Raw genomic sequence first — 27,838 nt, 5'->3', positions numbered from 1 at the left:
CAATCCTATAGTTCAGGACTACTGCTTCAGGTCACTTGGCAAGCAAGTAGAGAGAAAGAGGGTTTTTTTTTATTTTATTTTATTTTTTTTTTTTGCTTTGTTTCGTACTTGATCCATAATTTAGCACTTCAGTTTTTGGGGTGGGGTTGGGTGTTTGTTTTTACCTTGTGAGGCACTGATGACTGCTTACATCTCCTAACTCTGATTTATCTTTTGAACAAGTACTATGATCGTGGTGACATTTGGGGATTCTACTGAATTAGATAGTTATTGTATGGTGTAGCAGGACTGGACTCTAATCTACATGTTTCCTTATAGTCATATGTTCCTGTATGACTATCAGGGAAATTGCACATCAGTACTACATATCCTAGAAATCAGCGTAAGACAAGCATGGCTGCTTTAGAAAGCAATGTGCCCTTTAAATACCAAAGATAATGATCTAAATTCACTAATGCTTTGATTAATTTTATACTCAAATTAACAGTCATCTTGTCTGTCTCTGCTCCCTGCAACAYTGAGATATAGCCAGGAGACCAACTATAATTTACAGCATACAAAAGGGTGTTAAATAATTCATAGAAACCTTATGAAGATGTAAATCCTCTTCAAAATAATTTACAATGCACAGTAAAAACTGTGCTAAGTCATAAAGAGTAGAATGTGTTGGGAACATAAAAAAAAAGGTTATTTTTATTCTGAAATAAAAGCAAAACCACTATATGTTCTTGTAAATTAAACAATTTCTGAACTAGTTTTACAAACRTTTACTGTGGATCTTGTGGAGAAGTGAGTTTTCAGAAGATATTTATATGAGAATAACATCGTGCTTAATGGAGCGAGCACTGAACTTCTGCATCAACTTGCGGACTAGTTGCATGAGAAACAGATACAGCAATCTGTTACTGGAAAGGAAAGGCTTAGATGGCAATGTACAACTGAGGAGGTTCAAATAAGTAGCGAGAAAAGGCATAAAACAAAAAGACTACACTAGATATCTTTTTTAAATTAAAAGACAGACTGAGAATTCAGCGTTAGTATGATAAGGCAAGTGAGGCAGTCTTGGTGTAATTCTGCTACAATAGTCAGGATTTTCTAGGCCCTTATTTTTGTATGTCCAAAGACATTAAGCAGAGGAGCTGTGATGTAGTTTTGGAGATAAAGGGTGCAAGGAAAATCATAGGGAATGTATTAACCAATTCATAAATCTATACTTTCCTCTGGATGGAGGCGTTTATTTTCAGGAGAAAACTTTCAGCTTCACTGAACTATTTTCCTAGTTCTCTGGTGAACTTAAAGAAGACAAAAAACTTAATTAATTCAATAAAGAAGCAGGAAAGGAAGAAAGTAGAAGACTTCATAAAAGAAGCAGTGTGACCATTTATTTTCTACATCTGTAGAAATTTTTTAATTTCTACAATTAGAAGGTAAATGGCTTTGCAGATGGAATAATCTGCAGATGGAAATCTGTTTATATTTCCATGCACACCTGGATCATGACTGTGATATGACTTTTATTATACTGTTTCTGATACAAGAAGAAAAATGAAGCTAGCTCGTCAAAGAGGAAAAGCAAGATTTCTTAATTTTAGTATTCAGAAATCTCGCAGTGAATGATGCACTGCATTATAAATCAGATAAATGAAGGCAACTAATATATCAGTACAGATGGATGCACATCTCTTTAGGAGGCCAGAAGGAAGTTTTGAATTTTGCAGATGAAGGTTATAAGAATGTGATTTAGGAGTGGTCTCACTCACTTTATATATAATGCACTAGAGGTTAATCTTCTCTTCCAGGAATCACATTTTTGAGAGGAATGAAATATATTAGGGGAGCTGRTGCTGATGGTGAATGCTAGGTGAGCTCTGAAAATGGTTTCCAGGTGCATACCTTGGAAGACATAGATGRTGTTTCAACCGTTTCCTGAATTTCGGTGAGTTTTGAGACAAAAGAATGTGCTATCAGTTTATCGGGGTATGTAATAAACTCACCGTTGCTTGGAGCCAAAACATTATTTTCTAGAAGACAGACTTCAGTCTTGGTTCTGAGAGGGGGAAAATCTTCAATCTGTGCATTCAAGGGAACTGTCTGGATGATCATAATGGTTCCTTCTGGCCACAGAATCTGAGTCTTTCTGTACATACGTTTCTTTTTTATTAAATAAATACTGACATTATTATGCCTGTAAGTAACTGAATTAGTGATAGTTATGGAGGCTTAAATGTACGTCCTGACTCATGGCATTAAATTCTCCCTGACAAAATTTGAAGGGTTAAAGTCGTGAGGCTCTTCAGTGTAATTTGTCTAGCAGACTGATGAGAAATATGAAATGAAGATCAGCTTAGTCAGACTGCTTCTAATAGTCTTCTAACTCATGTTCAATCATGGTGGTTAGTGAGACATTGATTAGTGTGGGGAGACTAGTGATCAGATGAAAGTAGAGAGTGACTGGAATAGGGGAGCAACCACATTGCATGAGCCATCATCATGACAAATGCAGATCCCCCAGAGGTCTTCAACATGACTAGCAAACAGAACATGGCAGTAGTTCATGTAAGCAAAAGTTGACCAATCCAATGGCTAGCTTTCACTGTGTTACTTTTATATCATGTTAATAAATGAATGACAGCTCTTATTTGTTCATAGCTATCACATCTTAGAAAAATATGCCAGGGTTTCATTTGTGCAATTATGGAAACTAACAGACTTGAAATGCAGCTAGAAACAAAGTGTCAAGTCTTTCTACTCAAGCTGACAGATCTATAATCAGTTGTCATCTTATATTTACTTTAAAAGACTTTATTGCAGGATATTGAATATTTTGCAAGGAGAGTTGATGGCTATGGATTTTATGCTATTAATCTGTTGAGAACAAGGTGGTAATAAGCTAAGTTTTAGTCTTTTGAGAGGCAAAGGCTTTATTAATAAATTCAGCTGAATTTTAAGCATTTCTTTTTTGAAATATTATTGAGCATGTCATACCAGCTAATTAATTTAAATAAGTACTTGATGTTGGACTCAACAAGATGTTAATAATTATTGCAGTGCAAAATTTAGTTTTTGCTATAGAACTTAATTACACAGCATTATATTTGTGTCATAGAGCAGCTCTAGACCTTGTCATTTTCAACTAAAAGTCTTGATCTCAGCAGTGCTTTGACAATATTTTGATGCCAGACAAAGTTTTTAGGACTGATGAGTGAATGATTGCTCGGGAAAATGTGGCAGACCCAGAGCATCTATTTTGGCTCTGAAAGTAGGATTTAGGCATGCGTGTCCAGCAGGTGGTCTCAGAAAGCTAATCTTCTAATAGTCACCTTACCCTGACTGCCTGTGTTTTGAAAGACAAAGCTATCTCTGCACCTAAATTAAGATTCAGAGTTACAAAACSACTTAATCTGGAAATCCATGTTCCAGTATCATCCAGAAATAAGGCAGAAAAGGGTTGTTAAGTTCTGAATGTTCCTGAAACATATGAACAGCACTGAGCTCAGCACACAGCATAAAACCAGAATAGGACTCACAAAGGTTTTTCATTCAGGCGTGGGTACTGGAAGTTATAGACACTATACTATCATAAGGGGATTCAAATCCCCAGCTTCTAAGCCTTCCTAGTGAGAGCCCTCATCATCCTGCTAGCTGTGTGCTGTGCAACCACAAGTAGGAGTTACAGGAAGAGAGAGAAAGAGAGTGACCTTGACTCTGTAGCTTGTTAGGGGCCTTGCTTTCTCCAGTCTGATCCTGGGTCCCATCCTCCTCTTCCCRGTGAAAGCTTTGGCTCTAGAGCTAGAGCATGCTCTGGGTCTCTCCTGTGATCAATGAGAAAGGAGAACACTCCCAGCACAGTGTTTGGGAGAGGGCGTGAGTGTGCATGAAATGCTGAATGCACACATACCAACCTGMGCTATTACTGCATTCAAAACAAGAGTGAGAAATTGCTATTAAGTTACCTTTCTGGGGATGCAATTTCTGAACCTAGATTAAGCAGCCAAATCTTCTGTCAATGCAACTTCCATCTTAGTAACTCCTACTGACTGCTTGCAGAGTAGGACATTTTCATGATACCTTTTGTTTGTTTTGAATCTGGGATGTTAAAATCAAAGTCTTGCAGAGGATCAGTATTGAAGGTTATGGCAAATACTATAATAAAGAAATCTAATAGTGCAAGCTGTCATAAACTTTCTTGTTCCCTGAAATGTGCTGATGCAGCTTAAACAGTATGTAAATAAAAAGGTTCTGTTTAAAATTGATATGCATAGCACAGCTCAAAAGACATATTTTCAGAACAAGTTAAATATTTCTAATAGTAATTCACTCTGACTTTTCACAGACAAACAAGCAGGTCTGAAAATCTGCTTTTATTGCCCCACAAGTTCTTCTCTACATATTGGTATGAAATGTATAGTTCTTCTCACTTCTACTTGCACTATTATTTATTTCTCAGTATTTGGCATATGAGAAATTCAAAATATACCTTTTGGTCGRGTATTAGGAAATGATACCTCTTCGCAGCCAGATTGCTTTTGGTCAATAAAGATTGTTTTCCTTTTTAACTTAAGGTTGTGCAGTTACTAATAGAAAGCTTTTTGTTTGTTTGTTTGTTTTAGTTTTTTTGTTTTTTTGTGAAAGGCTGTTTTACCTGAAAAGGCTTGCACATATGGCTTTTACATGCTGTGAGGTCTTAAGATATTCTGCATTTTAGAATGTATGAGGCAGAATCTTTCTGATGTTTATAGCTTTCAAAATAAAATGTTTCARTTCTCTTTAGAATTGCTTCCTGTGKAGAAGAACCTGATAATTAAAAACACAGAGAAGGATAGAATTGCAGTACAAGTGCTTTGATGTGCTGGATACCTGATAGATTTTCTTGAAATAAGCTGACCTATAGTTATTGATTATACTCTTCTTCCTAAGCAGGATTTGCAGGACTACATGGAGTTAGCTTGTTTTGCATTTCATTTGGCAAACAACAGCATATTTAGCATGAAGGAGGTAATTATACTATTTGAGATTATAGTCAGGTTTACTGTCTGGATTAGCTATTCAATACACTACATAAATTTCATTTTAATTGCTTATCTTCTCTTTAGATAAAAGCTGATTTCCCTTAAACTTTGTCTTAATGATTTTTTTTAATATATAGGCAAATTTTATAAGCATGAATGCCTCTTTTATGTTCTTTTTAACCTTCTTTTGCTGTCCTTTAAAAAAAAATTTAGCTGAAAATATCCTAGTAAAACAGGGGAAAGTTCAAAGTAGAACAGTATGTGTAGTACATGGCTGTGAATGTTAGTTTTATTTCCATTTCCAAGCAGACAGAGAAAATTGCTGAAAACTAGTCATAATTATGTAAAGAAATTTTCTTATTCGATAATTTTAGTTTCATTCTTTTTCCATCTATAATCTCATTTAAGATGCAATACCCTTCTAAAGTCTGTCTGTCCTATTCCAACACCAAATAGGCATATATGGCTTGCAATGTGTATTTTTATAGGATCCAACTTAATATTTGTAAGATGGGAAGGATATATCATAACGGTCACTGGTTTCCATGCAGATTAATTTTGCGTATAAATTATATTCTGAGACATTTACAGTATTATTCCCTACTTAAGGAAGTAAGTAGAGTATCTGTTAAAGTCTTCATTTTGAACTTTATATGAAAATCACCAAATAAATCACTACAAATTTCAAAACTCAAAAGTTCTATGAACAAGGCTTTATTTTGTATCCTCAAGCTATATTTCTGGGTTAGCGAACTTTGGGGGATTTAATCTGTAGGTAAAACAAAGTTGGTATGTCTTCATACCAACTTCAGCTTCCTTTTTGCGCTCTTTATAAATCAGTAGCTGTTGATTTCCTAATGTTTCTTTGTTTATATTTTTGTTTGGTGGAACCCTGATTCAGTCTTGAGGTGGAAATAACATACCAGAGATACCAAATGCATCCTGTTCTCTAAGGATACATTTTATTAGAACAAAAAGTCATAAACTGAAGATAGACATTTTTAGATGATGAAAACATAGAACTGCTGAATGAAAAATAATATAAAGGTCTGAAAATGCATCTTCCTCCTAATCTTTAGCATCATCATCTTCCAGTCTGTTTAGTCAAGTAACTTTCAGTGACTTCCTATGTGGAAAAAACTCTATAGCCTTGCTGAAATCTCCAGAAAAGTCTCTTTCATCATCTCTAAACTTAGACTTTTGGAGCTGCTCCCTGTTGCACACAGCCCCTGCCTCTTTCATAGTCTCCAACCTGCCTCCTTGTGTGTTGTCCACACTTCTGCCTGTCCCTTTCTGAGCTACAGAAACTCCTGTCAGCTAAGCAAGTTTAGTTGCTCTTAAGGAGAAATCTTCCTTTCCCTCTAAAAGAGTTCAGCTTGACCTAAAATTCATCATTCAGGAAAGCAAGCACACATGMTCTTCCTCTTGGCTGAGTAGATTTACACTTTGGGATTATTATCTTTTTGGACATTGAAATTTGTGATTTAGGTATGCTATTSGTGTTGATCTCTTAGCAAATGAGCTTAGAACTGTATAAATCTTCATCTCTCTTATTTATAATAGTCAAAATGCAAAACATAGATATGAAGATACCTAATGCTGCCTTTCTGATCAATCAAGATCATCAGCTGCTATCGTCGGAACAGATCTAAACACAGATAATATTTATTTCAGATTTGTGGCATGCTGCTAGCTTTAGTATAATTACTTGAATTTTCACTTTTCACTGATGACATAAATATCAAATTCAAAGGATGTGTAAGCAGTGCAAGGTCAGTCTCTGGGTAAGCAAATTATTTGTGCTTTTTAGAAATTTAAGTGAAATTTGAATTGACTGTACTTCCAAATGCTGTGTGCTAATGATGTAGTGCATTTTATCAAAGCCATGCCTTAGGTGTGTATTACCTTTCCCAGAAAGGCAGATAGGTAAACCTGAACCAGTGAGAAATCCTCCCAAATATTTATAATTAAACGTTAACTGATTGCTCAGTCCTCTGGTCACAGTTTGCCTAAGTAGCTGAGCTCTTAAAAATAATTTTAGAATTCATAAGGGAGTTGGCAAAATATTGTTATAGAGAACTGTAAAAGCTTTGTTTAGTAGAATCAGAGATGCCTGAAGCTAGAGAAATTTTCATAGGCTGAGGTATACTAGAGAGTCTAATAACAGAGAAGTTAAATGATACTTGCTTTTTGTGATATCAACACAGAAATGTTATGCCTTTTATGCTCTTTTCTTCCTTCCTCRTCATTTCTACCTCCCTAAATTTATTTTTCTATAAATGTTACTTCAGTTCAAAACCCCTGAATGAATAAAAAAGAAGTTATAAGTTAACAAGTATTGTTCTCTTACAGCATGATAAAGCTCATAACAGATTGCTATTTCATTATTCTAGAAGAAGAAATAATTATTTTCAAACAGTTTCACCTAGAGACAGGATATTTCTCTATTGAGTTTTGAATAGATAGCAATGYAAAATACACTAAATCCATGGAATCAATTAGTGACAGACAAAAATCTTCTAATCTGTTGGGATTTAATTGATGCAGCATCTCTCCAATGACTTTTATGTTTACGTGTTTTTAGAATGGTATCAGTCGTAAAAGTGAACAAATTTGTTTCTCTAATCTTTGGRTGCAGTGTCCAGCACTCCATAACAGAAGAAAATTAGATAAATATACCTAGTCCAGTAAATGACTTTGATACAGAGTTATAGCTTTACTTAGGGATTTAATTTTGAAATGGATAGAAGAGTTTGGCAAATCTTAATTATCCTTTGACAACTATTTGGGCAGCACTTACATTCTGCTAATGTTACCTGTAGACAGATAGAGAGATGTGTGCTTGAGACAATAAATCCAGGGAATAAAACATTTATATTAAGTATTGAACTATGTCAAAGATGTAAGAGACTTTAACTGAGAATGATTGACATGAGAAATAAAATAGGAGTAAAATTCAACCTATTAAGTCTGGTCTCTTAAAGGAAAATAAGGGAGACCTGTCTTTCACAGACTTTGCTTGAAGCATGAAAATTGTTTAAAGGGCATCCTAATTTAGCCAGTTCACAAAGCTATCTGTGATGGCAGGAAAAGATTTTTTTTTCTTGAAATGGATGCCTTATTCTCTTTCTCCCAGTAGCTATTCAGAGCCTTTTGTCTATTTATATTCATTATTGTTGCTRTAAGAACAGTGCTGTTTTTCACTATTTCGTTGGCACAAGAAGCACTGATTCAGTTTTGCTGTCAATTTTGACCTCTTTCTGTTCCTCCCCTACTTTCAGTGACTAAAAGCATCAGTAAATAGAAACAGAGAAAACCTCATAAAATACTTTTGCAGCAGCACGAAATAAGTTTAGCAATACTAAAGGCATATGCAATTGCAGTTCATGTCTAAAATCTGGTAGGCTACAGCATGCCTTGAGAAATTGTTTAGCTGCTTATTGCAGTGCGATGTATTCAGTGAGTTTTCACGTACCTAATGGAGAAAGGATTTGTGAGTGTATATATAAGTAGTCTAATAAAAAATAATATTCTCAAAATACCGTCTGATACATCAYACTGAAGGCACATTCAAATTTGAGTCTTAATAGTGAAATAGGGATATTGTGGTTTTCCAGAACATTAATTTTTCCCTTTCTTTCCTATCCCAATTCATTTCCATCAGCCAAAAATAAATAGATCACTTTCAAAGTTACGCAGTTTTATCTTGCTCACAACCCATTTCTGATTTTAAAAAGAATATCTATATGGAGATGCTTTACCAGTCCCTTTAAATTAAGCATCTTGAAGCACAAATTTAATCAGCTAATCAGTGGTATCCACCGCTGAGGACTGAGAGTTTATTCACTATGCCTAGTCCAGGCCTTACGTAATGGATCTCTACCTGAGAAGCTTTGTTTACAAAGGGCCGTGAAATACTGTCATCAGCTCTCTGCTGCTCACTGCTGCGCAGGGGCAATGAAATATCTAAGCACCGTGACCGGTTCCTGGTAGGACTTCAGGAGCATTCCTTCCTCTTTGAATGGTTCTCCTATAATAATTACATCCTGAGAATAACGGGGCCTCTGGWGATTTGTATTTGGGCATACAATCTGTCGCCTCAGGATGCAAGTTCAAATGGGACCAAAGTAGAAACTAATTGTTACATCTGAGAGTCAACGTATTATATTAATAAATTAGTTATATTGCAAGGAACAGCGTTTTATATTCGCAAAAACCACTGTCCCAGCTGATGACTTTATTGTGATCTGAGAAGAGAGACAGGGACTAAAACGTTGTGCAGAGAACAATTTCCTACTTAATGTTTTCCGTTCAGAAAACCATAGTCTGAACAGCAGAAAGATGGCTCCACAAAATATGTGCCATGAGATCTAGCCAAGGTAAAGCAAAAATGTTGTATCCACATATTGCTATGGGGATAACAGAATGCAATCCACTTCATAAAAGAAAATCAAGAGTTTACTAAAACTTTATCTGAAATAGTAATCACCTACTGTCCAACTTACTCCTTTGCTGTATATAATAATTGGTTGTAAAGTCAGACAAATTTTGTAAATTGTGCATATTTGATTGATAAATTTGTTGCCATCTACTACTTCTATATTCTGCCCACCTCTAATATTTGACCTCTTGATCATTTAATTTCCGTGGCCTTGTTCTGCTGCTTTCAGTTATAAACTTTTCAAAATAATCAGTAGCTACTCGAGTGATTCTGTAACTGCTTCTTATTTTGGGTGGATTAACAGAAATGAGACACTATGGATTTACACTGGGAGTAATCAAGAGGATGATTTTATTTCCTGATACTAATCAATACACTTAATCCACTAATCTCATCATTTTCTTCAATATATATACTTTTAAAGAAGTGTTTGCCCTCTATTTTAATATATTTTGCTTGGCTGTATTTTATGTTATCCTGGTGGATGTGATTAGTTTCTTTTCTGCCTATTGTCAAGAATTTGTTCATACATTGCAAGTGGAGCAAAATTAACATTGTTCAGTTTTAAATCTTTTGACAGTTTTACTGGATTCTGACTGAAAGTATAAACTAATACTGGAGGAAACTTCTTGATCCTCAAGAGTGAAACAAGCAGGAGATTATCTGGTTCATTCTTGAAAAAGTAGCTGGTGGCTATTAAACAGGAATCCAAAGTGTATGTTATGCACTTCTTAAGAAATCTGGAAGTGTTGCAAGCTGATGAATAACAGATTCACTGAGGTTTAAAATCATTCAATTTTAGGGGGACGGGTGTACATTTTGGCAACTAATGAAAGCATATAGACTAATTTTAATATTGTGCTGTGAAATACAAGAGAAGACAAATTGCAATACTAAACCTTCCTAATCCAAGAGAATGGACTGACACAAATGACAGAGCACTGGAAYAGGTTGCCCAGAGAGGCTGTGGAGTCTCCTCTGGAGATACTCAAAACCTGCCTGGATGTGATCCTGTSYARYRTGCTCTAGGTGATCCTGCTTGAACAGGGGGGTTGGACTAGATGATCTCCAGAGGTCCCCTCCGGCCTCAACCATTCTGTGATTCTGATTCCATTTTTGCAGATAGAAATGTCCAACTACCCACTCAAGCAAGTGGTTTAGGAAGTTTGAAGAAAATCTTACCTAACAGCTAGTAAAACAATCCCAAAATATCGCCTTGATCCGAAGGGTGAGAGAAAGCTTCTGACTAATGTGCTTATTAGACRCTCCAGCTGAAGTCCTGTCTTGCCTTTAACTTTCAGCAAGACACAGATCCATTTTTAAGGTAAGAGTTATACATCTTTACCTCATATAACTGTTGAGAGAATTAAAGACCTAGGGTAAAGAGGGATTCAGAAAACTGTGAGGCGCCCTTCAGGCTCCATTACATTCCCACTTGCACGAGGAGGATTGGAATTGCTATTTATGACAACTTTAGACTTGCCTTTACAAATAAAACTTGATTTTTTGTCTTCTCTGTTTTGTTTCATTCAGCCTTTTTCTAATCTTTCCACTTGCCTGTCCATCCAATTTAAAATTTGTATTATACTTTTTTTTTTTGTAGTAAGATAAACAATATCTTTCTTCAGTCTCCCTTTTTGTGTAACATCCCTATGATTCATGTGTATGACTACAGTCTATCTACTGTACATGCACCAGGGGAATTAGTGCAATGCTGAACACTTAATTACTAATGGTCTGTAACCCAGATGAATCTGTCATAAGTCTGTAACCATTCTGAGCTGATGTTTGTAATTAATTCRCTAGCAGTAATCTGCAAACACAGCTGAAAATCAATAAAAAATTAATGAAAAAATCCCTTTGAACAGGAAATAAATCACACTGAGATATTCATTATCTTTCTCTATTTGGCTCTCCATCTTTTAAGGTGTGAAGACTTTTCCACATATTCACTATCAAAACAAAAGACAACCCCCCTCCTATGAATCATCTCGATGAAAGATTATCAGAACTTTAAATAACAAAAGCTCAAGCTTCTTTRTGTTATTTTCCACTTAGATACACAATATTCAGTGACAAATTTGACCTCTTCTTAGGAAAAGTTGAGGATAAAAAAGTAATTGAACTTTGGCCAAAATCCAGAAATTATGACAGACTCCACTGAATCATCTTCATTATGTGCAAATATTAAAAAAAAAAAAAAAAAAAAAAAAAAAAAAAAAAGTTTGAAATAAACCTTTGAACTAGATAACATGTTTTTCCATCTGCAACCACGTGTATTATCAATCAAAGTTTCTGCCACAAGCATAAGTCGGTTCTTACCTCTTTCCTTCTCAACCTCTCTCAGGCAGCACCTACCTGCAGGGCATTATAAAGGTGACRGATCTAAAGCTCAGAGTGACACCATGGCACATTCCTCTGTGGTGGTRTAAGAGAAGAGAGGGTAGTGTGTGTGTTTGTCCATAATGAATTTACTAGTTGGTCTTTTGTCCAAGTTTGGTCACTATTTACAATTTTGTCACAAACAAATTTCCTTTATCATTTAAACAACCCTTCTTTTTTTCCTTCTCCCAATATGATGCTATATACTTCTAAGTGCACCATGTTCAGTTCTCTTCAAAAGCCACTGCTATGAAATAAAAGATAAAGTCAGTACCTAGTTACTCATATAAAACATTAATTTTCATTTGACAGGTAGAAATATCACCATTTGCACTTCATTTGTATAACTTTATATGTTATGCTTCATAATTAGTAAAGGTGAGCACTATTTTTTAATATCATTTAACTCATTCCTTCTGGGGGATACTTTAGAAACCAGAGAAGTGTGTATTAATAAAATAATCTTAAATTGTTCTGTATTTTAATTTTTATCATATTCTATGCAGCACATAGATCTTCTGCTGAACTAAACTAACGCAAATACATTCTTTGTACTTTTCAATTCACTGAATTGAATTAAATTTGATTCTGTATCCAAATTCTTGTTAGCATGATTAGATATGTAAAATTACAAACTTCTATTTGTATTTATGAGACAAATGTGTAGGCAATGAACAGATAAGTGAGYTTTTTTTCCCCCTTTCGAGAGGGTAAGATTCCTTCATTACCTATAAAGGCTAAATGRATCCTTTAGGTGACTGCTATTCTTCATCCTACAACACAGCTTCTTTTTGACAGTTACTAAAAAGACAAGTAGTCACAAGATATTTGGGTTTTTTTGTTCATGCTGAGCTCTGCATTATTTAGAGGTTACTTGCCTGCAGAGCATGGAGAACTTTAACTCCCACTCCCCATTTTAAAATACTGTAATATAAATTAATAGAGCTTAAGCACATTTTACAGTTATTAAGTTTAGTCCTGACAATCTAGGATTTGCAAAAAATAAACACAGAAAATCTCTTGGGAACAGGAGTAATGCCCTTTTTATGAAATAATTAGTACTATTTAATGTATGTTATTATATGATATTTTATTCTGTATGTGCAGTAATGTGATAGGATGTAGAGTCCTGCATTGTTTTATACTATACAGTAGAACTGTAGTATGAGGCATTTCATTTTTGGGAAGACAGTGGCTTTATCAACATAATCAGTTCTAGTATTTCATGTAGCAGAAAAACTTGGTAGGAAAAAAATAACTTGAAAGCTATAAAAGAAAGGATTTGGGATTCTCCGTTAAAGTCAATCCTTAACTTAAGCACAGAAGCATTCAACCAGAACTTGATATTTTAGATTCAGCTCCTGCCATAATCACAAGTGATTCGGTTTTGCTGTTGTGAAGAGATACACGTGTTTTCCATTCCTTATGGTAAACAGTTAGGCAGCCATATGTGTGGGGTTTTCTTTTCTTTGTTATCAGTCCTATTTGAATGTAAACTTTACCCTGACCTAGTGAATCTTTATGTCACTCCAACAGAGATCAAACGTACAAGACAGCTTTCAACTCTGTCATGTTACTGCTTTTTCTATATGGTCAAACTTTGTTATAGGTTCTGGGTACTCTGTGAGATTTGATAGCACTTAACATCTTCTGGGATTGTGTTTTTAATGTCTAAACAGAAGCAGTGCATTCATTAATATCCCCTAGAAAATGTCACTTGGAGTAATTCCAAAAAGGAGTTGAATGAGATGGGCATAAATTGCAAGGCGGGAGGGGAGGGAGGAATTGTGTAAGCCTGTTTCTCTCTTCTGTGGCAAGACTCTTAGTTTCTCAACCCAGTGTCCATTGCTAGTAAAGAAAATGCAGTTTTAAAGTCTTAATACCAAAATATAAAATGAAGAGAGGGGCACAGTATACAGCTGAGGTGAGCTAATAACTGCTGCTAGCTACTCTGTTCCCCTAGAGCTCCTGCAGTCCTTTCATTTTGGCATGAGTATCAAGGAAATTGTGTTGACTTTTGAGCTCTGATTCAGACTTTCCTTAAGTCATCTTTAGGAGAGCTGACATTCTAATTGCTCCATGAATTGTTTCAGCTCAGAGTTTGTTAAGCACAGACACATTTTACTGAAAAATCTAAAGGTATGTAATTTGACACAGTGACAGATTAATACTTTAGCATCAGACTGGCAGAACAATTAGACAGCTTAAATGTGTCCTACATCTTAAATGTCTATGCTACTTCAGAAGCCACAGTAAGTCCTGCTTTTCTAAAAGATCTGTTGCCGCTTCACTGATAGAAGTAAATCAGGCTATCAAAGGATTTAGCGGGATTACAAGGAGGCTCATAACAATTACGTTTAATTCTAGAAAATTAAAATCTAGGGAATTACTTTAAATTCAGAATGGTGTATTTAGTACAGTACTCTCCACTGGCACCACATAAGCTGGTACTTCTTAGTCCTCATAATGCTTATGCAATTGGTCTTGTGAATTGAAATAAAATACCAGAGTCTAAACTACACAAGAAATACAAATGAGAGAAAACTATATGTTTCTGATATAGTTCCTTCTATACTATTATGTAATCATCATTTTAAATTAGTATTTACCTAGAATTGTCTATTGAATTAGATTTCATTTACACATAACAGTGTATACAAACTATGCTGTGATATGTGATTCTCTGCTAACAACCAACTGATTAATGTGACTCGGGCCTAGAAAAGAATAACTGCAGTTTTTAGTCTTAGAAAAAGCTGTGGCTCTACTGTCTTTCCTATGAACTGCCTTTAAGTCAAACTAGAAATATTGATGGTTTGTTGAAGATCACAGATGCAGGACTACAGAGCTGGCAGAAACATTAATTTAGGCAGGAAACTTTTCTGTAGTCATTCTATGATTAGAGAAAGAGTTACAGAGTGTGTAACTTTAACTGCTGGAGGCAATTGTGATAGAAATGACAGAAAATGTGAAACATTAACTAAGATCTTATTACTTGGGTAATATTTCTTTGGTTAACCTGTATGTGTCATGTTAAAATAGCTAGCTAGTCTGGTCTAGTCCAGTTAACTGAATGAAATACATGTAAATCTGGTGCCTTCTTTCATCTGTTTGACTTTTATTCCTCCCTAAGAGAGAGGCAGGTATGATGCAATGCAAAACAAACCCAAAATTTCACATAACTTTTCTGCTTTACAGAGAGTTTCTTTTACACCAATTTTACATGTAATGGACTTCAGAGCATCATAATTGTTTTGCATTGCTACATGTAGAAGCAGAATTCAATCCTTAATACTGGAACTTCGGAATTTGGGAATACGTTCTTTAATGTTACTGTCTTTTTCTTTCTTTTCTTTTTCTTTGTAATTCTGTTAACCTAAAATCTTAAGCAAGATGTCATTCAAAAATTCACTTTTTGCTGAATGTAAGCCCAGCTTTTAAGGCTGATTTATTGCAAAGTCAAGAATCTTAACCTAAAAACAGTTAGAGATTGAGTTGAAGCCAAAGTATATAAATGTTAGTAATCATATTAACAGAGTCGAAGAGCTAAAAGGAACTTTTAGAGGTCATCTAGTGCATCCTGCCTTTCCCAGGGTAGGATTAGCTATGCCTAGGTTACTCTTGAGAGAAGTTTGTTTAACCGTTCCTAAAACCCTCTGATGGTGCAGACTGCACAACCTTCCATCCTTTTATCCAACCTTTCAACCATTTATCCTTAAAATTCTTTTCTGTTCTCTAACCTGACTTGTCATTGTTGCAGTTTAAGCCATTGCTTTTGGTTCTTTTCATTATGGGCATGCAAAATAGATTCTCTTTATTTTTGCCTTATTACAACTTTTTAGGTACATGCAAACTACTGTTTTCTCACTCAGCTGCATTTTCTTTTGGCTAATATGCTTTCACTCACTTGAGCTTTTTTCCAAATACATGTTAAAGAATAACTTACCATTTCTATTTTCCTTTTTCTTACTTTGTTTTTTTTCTCTTTTATTAGTTTTAGTGCTAGCAGACTATGTAGCTCCTTGTGTTTGCTTTGAAAATTCCACTCTCGTTTGACTTGAAACCAGCTAAGTACTTGGACTTTTGACACTTACAGCAATGATCTTGCTTATCCTATGAAATGTTATTTTGTCATTTTCAAGTAAAGTATTTAAAGTTCTCACTCTCATTTTCTGCTTTTTAGAAGAAAAGCAAAAGAATAAATAAGTTCAGCATTCATTATTTTATATCCTGCTGTCGTACCTTCTTTTTTAGTATTAGTTGTTCAATCATTGCATATGATTTAATGACTATGATATGAATGATATGATTAGTCGTTCAATCATTGCAACCTTTCTGTACTCTGAAATATTTTATTTCTTAAGCACTGAAAATAATTTCAGAATTGGGCATGATATAGATGGATTTTTTTTTTCTTGGTCCAAAAGCAATTAACATTGCAGTGCAGTTGGCATGTCTCAAATAGCAGATTTATGTTTGACTTTATTCAGCAGGACTGCTTTAGAGATGGCATGCGCTATCTCTGCAGTACATGATAGTGCCACATTCAGAATGACAGCGGTCCAAGCCTTGGGGCAGTAAATGCTTCTTGAGATATGTTCAATTGCTGTTTAACTGTATTTAGCCTAAGGTGCAGAGAGAAAAGTTGCTGAGGCCTTCAAAGATATTTAAGTATTTTAGTAGTGTCTTGGCATGTCAGAATATGCCACAGCACTAATGGGGTGCAGTTCCTGAAATACTGCAATTAGGAGGAAGGAATTTCATGGACAGTACTGCTGTAGCTCTGTATCACTACAGCTCAGCTTTTTTACTTTCTTTCCCTCCCCCTTAAACAGTGAATTTGTACATTGTACATCCTCTCAGCTGTTTTCTGCATTACTGTTCTCTGATCATGTAGTCAATACTTGTTATACTTTAAGAGCTCTATTGTGTCTCCAATCACACAGCTCATAAAACAAACAGCCATTTAATATAAACGCTATGTAAATGGACTCTTGTTTAATTTTACAGGCTTAGTGATGTTTCACTTGATTGTGGTATGGGTCTCTGAGTGCAGTATATTTATATATAGGGTATAGGAAAAGGTGGAGTGAGAAGTGGCTTAGCATAGTTTTCATCCAAACACATAATTGTTGTCATTACCATAAGACAGTAGTTACCTGTTTTTTTTTTTCTTGTGGTAGTTTGGAGTGACTGCAGAGACCTTCCGTACAGGCCCTCAATAACTAGAACCACGCAGAGATGTTACAGCCCTTCAGTGGGGAAAGGCTGCAAAATCCACGTGTAGTCATTGATTTGTCATAGATGCTATTCAGAACTGCATCTGGCAACGACTGTTCAGATCACGCGGACAAAGCTGCGTTGTTTAGGAAGTACTGTCGCGCTGGCGTAGYGCTGCGTGATCACTGCAGTCCCAGCCGCAGAAGAGCTCTACGGGTGGGAAGGCGGCCGTTCTTGGGGCACAGTTCTGCTCCCTGGGAATGTTCAAAGTCCTGTATCTGGACTGGGATGCAATATTGCTCAAGACTGATTTACATCTCCAGGGGCTAGCAGGCGGAATAGAGCACATGACTGCTTTAGTCTGTGACTGCCTGAGGCTTTGTGGGATGAGAAAATGAAGAGCCTTTTGCATCTTCCTCCAAAATGGTGCTCATGCTGGGGCCTTATCAGGATGAATTGCTAAGACTGGGTTTATATAGCATATATTGGGCAAGAATGATCTGTTCCAAGTGTGGGGCCAGAATAGGTGTGCATCATAGATGATATTTCTGCAACAGCTGTGTATGTTAAGACCATGTAATTTATATCATGGACTCATTGACTATTGTGTTCGTAATATCTTCTCTGCACTTGCTGAAATATGTTGACCCTCTTGATAAGGAATGGGAGGAGAGAGGAAAGTGGAAAATTGCTTKGGTGGAATATTTTGGTTGTTAAATTTTGGGCTTTAAACTGGATATGAACCTCATTTCCCCTTCCTACTCTGCTGTATTAAGTAAGTGCCTTACTTTCTTGCTAACAAGCTATCCCTTCCAGCCTAAAAGCAACAGCCAGGCACAATCAATAGAAACATGAGCGTGTAAAAAAAATGTTAATTTTCATGCTTCTATACCGAGATTAGTGAAAAACGTAAGATACTACAGAAATTAGCCAATAAATGCTTAATAAATGCTTAAATATTTGTTGAATGATAGAATTTAAAACTGGAAATAGTTGGTACAAACTTATAAGGATGTTACAAGAAAGTAGTTTGTGGTCCTCCTATTTGAGACTCTGTAAATTAGTGTTTACCAGATCTTTGAAGTTCAGGCCTCATGAGTTGCAAGTGAAATCTGATCTCTAAACATTCACTTTTGAAGTTGCCACTTAACATGTAAGCTCCAAAACATGCCTAAATATCAATTTTGTATGGGCTAGTTTTTTGACCATGTCTTTGTAAGGAGGCAAACAGTACCTAAATCTGATATGGAGAYGCCATAATGTTCCAAAATAACATCTTTCACTGTAACATTGAATATAATTTTATGCAAAAAGAGTTATATTTGAGTAGTCTATGTATGTACAATAAAAACTAAACCAAAAATCTACACATTTCTATATGACAAGAGCTATCATCCCTCTAAGCTTACTTTTTCACTAATTAGCATTGTGATAAAATTGGTTGTTAATAACTGACATTTAAAGCACTTACTTGAGTCAGTTTAAAAATATGTAACTGTGATAGAAATCTGTTGTACTCTTTACTGATGATTTATCAATTGTGAAGACATTCTCTGTTTCTGTCTTATTTTGTTAGGCCTGTCAGCTAGCAGTGTGGTCCCTAATAAAGTGCCTGACCTTAAAAATGATGAGCTCTTGAAAAAGATGTTGCTTAGATATGTTTGGATGTGAATTATGATAGAGGAGAAAAGTAACTTTTTATTTTTTTAAAAAATACGGAGATTGTTCTCACCTCTAAGAGCTGGATCACGTCAAAAGAGGAGCATAAGGTCTGTACCGTAGGATAGAGTGTCAGTCTGCACAGGGAGCTAGTAAGATTTAATTACTTTGTAGCTAAAGCTATGTGGTAGTTATTCAGGATGAAGAGAAGGTCTCTGTTACCTACTGCAGTCTGTCTCCTGAGCTGTCCTTAACTGACCAGATTAGATACTGGAAATAGTTTAGCTATGACAGTGTTGGCTGCTTTATGCTTCTTCCAGTGCAACACAGACACAAAAGATTCCCCCCTCCTCCCTCCCACAATTACYGAAATTACATTCATCTTTTAAACAGAAGAGCAGTTAAATGCAACAGGGTTTCATAAGCCCATCAGGTTAAATGTGTGTTTCGGTGCTGTCGCGATTCAGCTGTTGGAGCAGATACCAGCGAGCAGCGCAGTAGAGGGACACATTGACTGTACGTGCCAAGTGCTCGTGGAAGGAGACTTGGCCAAAGAGCGACTTGGAAGCTGCTGCCTCGTTATCTGTCGCTACAGAACTCTATTGCCTAGCAAGTCTCATGATTTGCAGTGAAGATTTCTGCATTTGTCTAGAAGTCAAGATGGATACTGTGCAAAGCCAAATGGTAAATTTTCAAGGGCATGATTAAATGAATCATGGAAAGGATTTTTATCTACCCACGTGATACGTGCTCAAGCYTTGTTTGCATTAAAAGGAATCTATCAAATGTAATGGAAGATATTAACTATTTCAAACTTAAAACAAACAATCAAACAACCCCCAAAGCCATTTCAGTAAATGCATAGTCATAGCTGTTATCTTTTAAGTAAACATCGAATGTATTACCTTGATAAGTATTTGCAAATATCCTGCCAGAGTAATAATTCAAATATTAATAGTAAACATTATGTTTAATGATCACTGTTTGGAAATTAATTAAGGAACTGATTGAAGAGCTTATTAAGATTTAGATGGGAGGGGGTTTTGCCCTGTTTAAAAAATATTAAGAAGATTTTCCTTTTTAAAATCAAAGCACATCAGGTGCAGCCCAGCAGTTAATTATCCATGCTTCTTACCTTTAGGGAGTGCAACAATAATACTAGATTTAGCTGACAGAGAATATTCCTTTTATAATCTCTGCCTTTTGCATACATCTCCAGAAGACAGTGGTTAGAAAATTGATAAGCTGACAACAGTCCACRTTCTTTGTATTCTTCATTGAAAAACTGTAGTAGTCAAAGTGTGTCTAAGTGCAAAACTCTTAAGAGGTACAACTCCAAAAGAAAAAAAAATCACTCAGATCTCTCCCTCCAGCCTTATACATCCTAGCTACAGCGGATTACTCAGTTATCTAAATGTCAATGTTCTTTCCTCAGTGAAGTCAATGACATATTGAAATATGAAATATTATACGCTATTCAAAATCCATACACTGGATTCTATAAAAATGTTGACAGTTGTTAACAATAAGTAGCATGTATAATTTTGCAACATTTCAGCAAATTGCTAACTAAATAAATGTTTTAGTGAACAAAAAATCAGAATAAGAGGAATGTAACTGACTGCTTTTGCAGTTCTGTCAGGATTAAATCTGCAGACACTGAAATGCAACATGCTTGCTCTGCAAATACCCATGGTAAATACTTTTAAACTAAAACAGTTTGTTCTGGAAGAAGCAAAAGGGTATTTTTTGTTCTTAAACCTTGGGAATAGTTGTTCTTGCTACTTCAGTAAGCTATGAATTTATAAAAATTTCACAGCTGGTATTGTCACTGTTTAAGGATGTCATATGGCAACCAAAAGTAAAGAAAAAAATAAGCAAAATGTAAGTAAGACARTGAAAATTGTTAGAACTCTGAAAAAATATTTCATTCATAATTCATTACCAGTAAAATGACAATGTATGAGAACTAGGGAGAGGGAGGAGAAGATGGCTACAGTCCGTATTAAGTGTCTGATTATCTTTCCAAGTAGATGCTCCTTGCTCATTTTGAGGATAATTTTTTTTTGTTTTCAATAAACAGAAACATAAAAGCTATATCAAATAAATCATAACATATGAAAGTCATATCAAATAAATTGGAAAATTAAATGTAGCTGTACATTTTTGTTCTCAGTAACCTTTGTTTGAATATCATTGTGTTATTTTGTAGGCGATTCCAGTTATTTGTTGCACACTAAAGTATGGCATAACTGAATAAAAGCAAGGATTTGAGAATCTGACCCAGTTCTTAAAATAGAAAAGGTAGCTAGTTCTGTAATGTGAGTATCAAAATATGAATATTAAAAGCTATCTGTGTTTTAGCAGGTAGGAATCAGTCCAGCAGTCCTCTAAGCTTAGTATTTTTGAGTGAAGGCTGTTACATATCCGGTAGTTAGAAAACTCAAATACAATTATCTAGAGCAGAGCGCCATTTAACATTGCACATCACATGTAGAAGAGTGCATCAGTTCGGGCAGCAGTCAGATTTCTCTCCTTGACACTATACCCCACCCACACACACAAACCAGCTTGATCTCTACACATTAGATGACACTTATAACAAGTAGTGTTTTCTTTGTATGCTCCAACTAATTGTTGAATGTAGCATTCATATAATGTGTAGTGTATGGACAAAACCCAATCCTGAGAAATACATGCTAAGGTTTACATTATGTGCGAATTGAATGTATTGTCAGTAACAGGGCTGCTCACATGCAGGGCATTAATCATGTTCATAAGTATCTGCAGGATCCAAGACCTTAGATTCCATTCATATAACATCAAAACATTCTTTACAAAGAATTCAGAGAAAGGTATTTTTAATAATTTCAAGAAAAATGGCAGTATTAAGTGCTCGGATGACTGTTTTAGACATCAAAATTCATTCAGTAACTGATATCAAATACAATTTTGCTTTTGAGATTGACTTATAAGCATATCAGGTGACAATATTCTTACTTTTCAATACTTGAGGTTGAAGATAACTGCAAATATGCTTGTTGCTTATGGGCACATGCAATATAAAATAAATTGTTACTCAGAAATGTATTAAAGTTTCTTACCAAAACCTTTAAAATACCTTTTGTGAATTTAAGGATTCTCAGTTTCATTAGGAGTAATTGCAGTATTATTCATTTGTAAAGACAACTCTATTTTGCTTTCAGATTCACGGCCTCTACCAGATGTAGCCCTGACAGGGAAGTGTACCCGAGAGTGTGACGAGTATGGCCACTCGGACTCCTGCTGGATGCCAGTTCGCACTTCTCCGGAAAGGAAGCAGAAGAGCCAGCCAAAACTCTCCACTTTCATGCCTGTTGATGAACGAGGCAGTCAAGAAAAGCTGGCCAATGGAGAAGCCTCCCTCATGGGTGATCGCAACAGAAACCTCCTTAACAAAAAGTTGACCTCATCCTATGAGACCTTCAGCGCGGCTAGTTTCAGCAAAAATGAAGAAGGCAATCCAGAGGATATCCCCCTTACACAGACAGGGGAATACAAGCCATCTCCTGTCAATACTTTAACTAGAAGAGAAGTTTACCTGTAGGCTGAAAAGCAGCAACAAAGTCCTTTCATGTTATAAGAAGGAAAAGGGGCAAAAGTCTTGAAATGAAAACAATTTTAACTAAGAATAAGAAACAAAAAAGAGGGGGCCACCAAAGAGACAAAAGCTCTGCCTGCCGTTTCTGCCTCCATACGCAGGCGTTTAACTATACTGTCTGCCTGACTATACTGTACAATGTAGAAACCATTGTTGTTACTTGCATGTCTAATTCCCCCTCACCGATTTTTATTTTCCTAAATTTATGGTTGCAAATTCCTCCCCTAGTAACAAGCTCGATTAAAAAGAACACAACACACAGTTGTTATCCCTCTGCAGAAGCATGAGTTAAGCCACTCGTTTTCTTTGATTGTCATCTGGCTTGTTGAGGATAACAGGTCAGGGAAAATATATTCGAAACATATCATCTGAATTTTGCTGATCCCCACCAGGGACAATCCTTCAGAAACCATACAGATATAGAGGTAAATACAGAGGAATAACTATTAATAGGCACTTTTTGAAGACCACAGCTTTAATATTCTCACCTCTCATCTGAGGCTGGAAGCAACAGAAATAACATTCAGCCTGAGACTGCAGTCCAAAACGTGGCATACCTTCCGATGAATCTTGAACTCTGGTTCTGTTTTATCCGTAGAACAAAATCGTGTTCTTGCTGTGTCTCTTTCTCTCCTCCTCTCTCCTTCTCTGTAATGATTACTTCAAGGTGAACAAACACAATTAGTAACACATAAACCATAACACAGTAACAATAAACTGTCGAACTCATTATTTTGGACAAGACCAACATCTAGCTGGGAAGATCGTAATAACAAAAAGGCCAAAGATCACACTATGGATCAGGGGAACTGCTGAGTATTGGGGCTTGGCTTAGAAAACTAATATACTCACAAATAAATATACATATGTACACATAATACACACACCTTCAGTTACGTTTTGCACAGTAGCACAGTTCACAAGCCCAGCTGACACGTTATTTTTTTTTTCTAATGCATTTAGAGTCGAATGCCCAAAGGAACTGATTTTTTTTTTTTTTTTCATAATGACATGATATGTTGCAGCAGGTGCTGCCTATGGTACGATACCACCAGTTCCAGGGAATTTTTTATGATCAAAGTTAAAAGTAGTAATAGATAGAAGGCTGTGTTAAGGAGAATGGGAAGGAGAGTGTGGAGAATGGTATGATGCAGTGACAAGAGAATATTACAAGTCAAATACAATGCCTTTTWTTTCAGAGTGCAAGGAATGCTTGCTAAGTCTTTTGTCATCAGTGTTGCAGCTTACCAATTGCTTCAGTTGTGTCAAAGATATGGTGCAGGTTTTCTTGAAACACAAGTGCATTAAAGCCGAGTGAAGTGCAATACTAACCAATGTCAAGACTCAGAACRCTTAGGGCAGGTAGAAGATGGGCTAATAAACAGTAATATTATACTTGCACTGTAGTAGGTCAAGACAAATCAAAAAAATCCAAGTGACCATGATATGTAAGAGCTCTGGGCTGTAACAATTCTCATGATAAGCACTTCTTGAAAGGAACAGGAAGTGAAACAGGTTTTTTGTGCAATAAAAGCAACAAAATGTGCAGAACTTCAGCTAGCTGCTTTGTAGCTGATGATTTAGTAATAATTAAAAACTGCGCTCAGACATTCAGATGAATCTGACAATCGGCCGACACAGCAAGGACGGGGGAAAGCATTCACATCCCTGGATGTTTAACCTGATGTTAAGGCATGGCTAGATGGCTCTCTAGTATATTTTAGTCACGATGTAGCTTTGGGTAGTTTCTTGCTTTGAGGAATTACATAGAGTRTAATCTTAAACATCCTAAAGTAGAGGTTGCTAAAAATCAGTACGACTCATCACATTTATCTTCTGACTTCACTGCTCCTCTGTGTAGTGGGATGTGCCCTGTTTGGCCATTCCATTCTCCTCTCTCCAGTTTACTTTYGTCATTTAACACTAGTTTGTGTATAGCAGTTATGATGGATGGGCACATTTTAGAAAGAAAATATTAAATCAAAGATTATTAATGATTGAACATTTTAATGTTTAATTATTTAAGTAATATGGAGAGATGCAAACTAGTACTTTGTTATGAGACTGCATAGAGCAGTTACTGCTTTGTATAATCTGTAAGTACCTGTTAAAAAAAATGCTTCTAAAATGCTTATGTAATGTATACACATTTTTCTTGCACGTTTCAACAGAATACACAATTGCATAACACAGATGTTCAACAGAATTTTTTTTCTKTAAGAAGAATTTATTTTATTTAAAAAACAAACACAAAAAGAGGTATTAGGTAGCTTGTTTCAATATCTCGTTAAACCCTTTTTCTACAAAACTAATAATACAGGTCATAGAAGACCTTCAGATAAAATGGATCAGCAGTCATTCACCAATTTTTGCACCACATAAGGCAGTCATGTCATTAAGTACTTTACTTGTGTGCATCTCCTTAGAACTAAACTGGGTGTGAAAGAATTTWAAAAATTCTATGTACTGTAAGTATTCACAGTAATTCTAGTAGAACTAGCCACTATTAACATGCTGATTACTCTTCTGACCTGGCATGACACAAATATATTTTGTGTTTGTATTTTTCTTTTTATTTGAAATAGGTTAAATCTGGTGCCACTCCATAAATAGAGTGCTTTTGTATAAAAATAAACAAATAAAACTATAAAAATAATTAGGGTGAATGCAAAATATGCAACTGTGCCTTTTATACCTGTTATTATGGTAAAGTGGTAGTTGGGTTTGGACACTGAGGGACAAGGGGCTATTCCCAACTTTTTTGAACCTGTATATTTACCTGTGTTTATTTTCTGAGAAATTATAAATAATATATTTAAAAACAAGCCTTTTGCCAAACTCAGTTAATGGACCAGTCTTAAGCATTATTAACACAAGGCTGTGGTTTAAGTATGTCTTGAGAGTTTTTTTCATTAATATTTGTGTGGGGTTTGGGGTTGTTTTCGTTTGTTTTTCATTCTGCTGCCTGGAAAACTATGATCAGTCTATATTATAGTTGTCTAGCAAAGTGTCATCAGTTCATGTTGCCAGGAAAATTGACAGTTAAGTTTTTTTTTTTTTTTTTTTTTTAATTGCTTTTAGCTGCCATTACATTTTGGTTGTACAGTGTTGGAGTCATCCTTTTTTATTTCCTTCCCTGGGAAACTTAAATGAGCTTTGCATGTATTTTACATTAGGGCACTTTTATAGATTGATGCGTTAATATATAACTTTATATGTATTAGAATATTCAATAGCTTTGGCCTAAAAATCTAATGCTCATTTTGGATCTCAGATCCACAATGTTTATTCAATATGGTTTCTGACTGGCCTGCTGCCTGAGTTTCAGGAAAAAAAAGAAAAGTCAAACATTATTTTTTATGTGGGGGAAGAACTTAGATGGGATTGAAATGATTGGCTGAAAGGCTACCCTAGGAAGTTGTCAAGTAGGAAAATAAAGAGTAAACTAAATGAACCTGCCTCAAGTACAGCCATCACTAAAGACTTGTAAGGAACTTGAACAGCAAAATAGCTTTCTGTGTGTTTCTTTGGTGATAAATATACAGTGTTTCCTTAAGGAATGAAGCAGATAAAATAGCAATAGAGATGAAAGTCCACCAGTAAAGGTGTATTGATGATTGAAGAGCGTAAGTACAAGGAAGAAGACCTCTTTTTCCAGCTACCTGGGGTATGCTTTCAGACATCTTCTTCCTAAATTTTAAAGCACTTGCATTCAGTGTGGTACGATCTGTTTGTAATATTAATCATTGACTATTGTTCTGCAACTTGGATGTTGATAGTGAAGCAGAGAACAATTTATCATTGTTTATTATGAGTCACTATGCACGCAACTATGCTAAACATGGCGAAATGTATTAAACGCTAGTCCACCTCTATTTATGAAATATTTACATAATTTAATTTGCTTTTGTACAGTTTTATGTAAATAAATTGCTTGTCATTTTTGTCTCTGCAAATTAAAATATAACATGTTCAACTGGTTGCCCATTTGCTAGTGTATTTTCTCCGACAGTCTATTCCACTTTTACTGACTTAGATCTATGCTGCTTTGCATATTTAACCTGTTTCTTGTAAAGCAAAGAGAAAGATGCTGTAGTAACCAGACACTTCTTCAGCTGCTGATGTAACTGAGATTTTTTACCTGTCTACACAATGAAATTCAGCAGAAATTATTCATAGTCAGGACAGTACACAGCCATTTTCAGAAATAAAGTACTTGTCATTTTGAACAGAAATAGGAAGCAAGTGCTGTCATTACTTAAAAAAAAGGCATGTAGATAACCTTCATGTTAAGGGTAAAAGAAAAAGATATTAGTAAAAGCCATGGTTATATGTATGGCATTATTACACATAGTATGGTAACATTTGAATTATCATCAGGGTTCCAACTTTCCCCCAAAGTTTAGAACCATTAATCATTCTTTAAATGTGTATGCTAAAAAGAACAACACACCTAGTATAGTTTTGCAGAGCAAAATGAGAAATAAGAACCTGCAGGTCTTTCAGTTTGTAAATAAAATCAACTACCTCCCAGCATAACTACATAGAACAAGCCAGCTTCGAGAGGGTAGATCTGAAAAGCAGAGAAAAGCTTCCCTTAGCTGYCTGGATCACATAATAGATAGAAAGATAATAACGAAGTTCCAAAGCAGCCCTTAACTGATTTATGTCGGTTGTACTATGTGAAAAATATACTGGGGAGGAGAGAGAAGRAAGATTAAAATACTTACTTCCCACCCCCTTCACTGTTGGTGCCAATATTTTCTACTGAATACAGTATTGCTACAGAGTTACTGTAAAATCATTGTATAGAATTCCTGAGCACCATAGAAAATGCTGCTTCTATTTTTTTTAACCTTAGTTACAGATTAGGATTTTTGTGCATATAGATTGGCCAGAACTTTTTATTTCTTTTTCTTCTTTAAATAAACTTTGTGTTGCAAATTTTTATCTCTATCTGACTATGCTTACAGTTAACATTGCCTGGTCTTCTCTAATGAATRTGTCAAGGAAGATTCTTCCTCCAGTAAACAGAGGTCTAAATCTGCATGCCTACAGAGAGAATTCAGTCCACCAGCTGACCCCAAATCTTCCACATCACACTTGAATGAGCTACCCCTCAACCTTTTCCAGCAGCAGCAGTATTTTAATGAATACCTTCAATCAAGCTTTCATGTTTATTTTATATGAGATGTAGTATACAAGGCATGACCTTATGTTTGTTTATTTTGTCTTTTATCTTCATTCTTCTTGCTTACCACCATAATTGAGGAAGGTGATTAAAGCAAGATAAAATAAATTTCCTGAACCATAGAGAATGGTAAGAGAGGATAATATTAACTGGTAAAAGCTAACAATTTATGCTCCCCTTTAACCCTGGCTTCATTTCTCACTCCTGCACTGCAGTAAAATGTAAATCTTATGCAGAGTCTGAAATTAATAAATGTGACCCAGGCAGAAATAATTTCATGTCTTTATTGAGCCTCC

At 35.5% G+C, this 27,838-nt stretch overlaps 1 protein-coding gene across 2 annotated transcripts in view; it reads left to right on the top strand.

Moving 5' to 3' along the window:
- PCDH7 (protocadherin 7) overlaps positions 1-26,338 on the top strand; it is a 275,271-nt gene extending 248,933 nt beyond the window's left edge. For both annotated transcript variants that reach the window (XM_085322867.1, XM_085322866.1), the window contains exon 3: positions 21,918-26,338. In XM_085322867.1, the coding sequence (XP_085178993.1) occupies positions 21,918-22,297 (380 nt within the window). In that variant the 3' untranslated portion in view covers positions 22,298-26,338. The remainder of the gene's footprint in view (positions 1-21,917) is intronic.
- Positions 26,339-27,838: the final 1,500 nt, after the last annotated feature.

Source organism: Rhea americana, unplaced genomic scaffold (genome assembly GCF_003343005.1).
Source record: "Rhea americana isolate MKP2758 unplaced genomic scaffold, rheAme1 scaffold_8, whole genome shotgun sequence".
Taxonomy (NCBI): Eukaryota; Metazoa; Chordata; class Aves; order Rheiformes; family Rheidae; genus Rhea; species Rhea americana.
The sequence above is the reverse complement of the archived record's forward strand: the minus strand, read 5'-3'. Positions and strand labels throughout refer to the sequence as shown.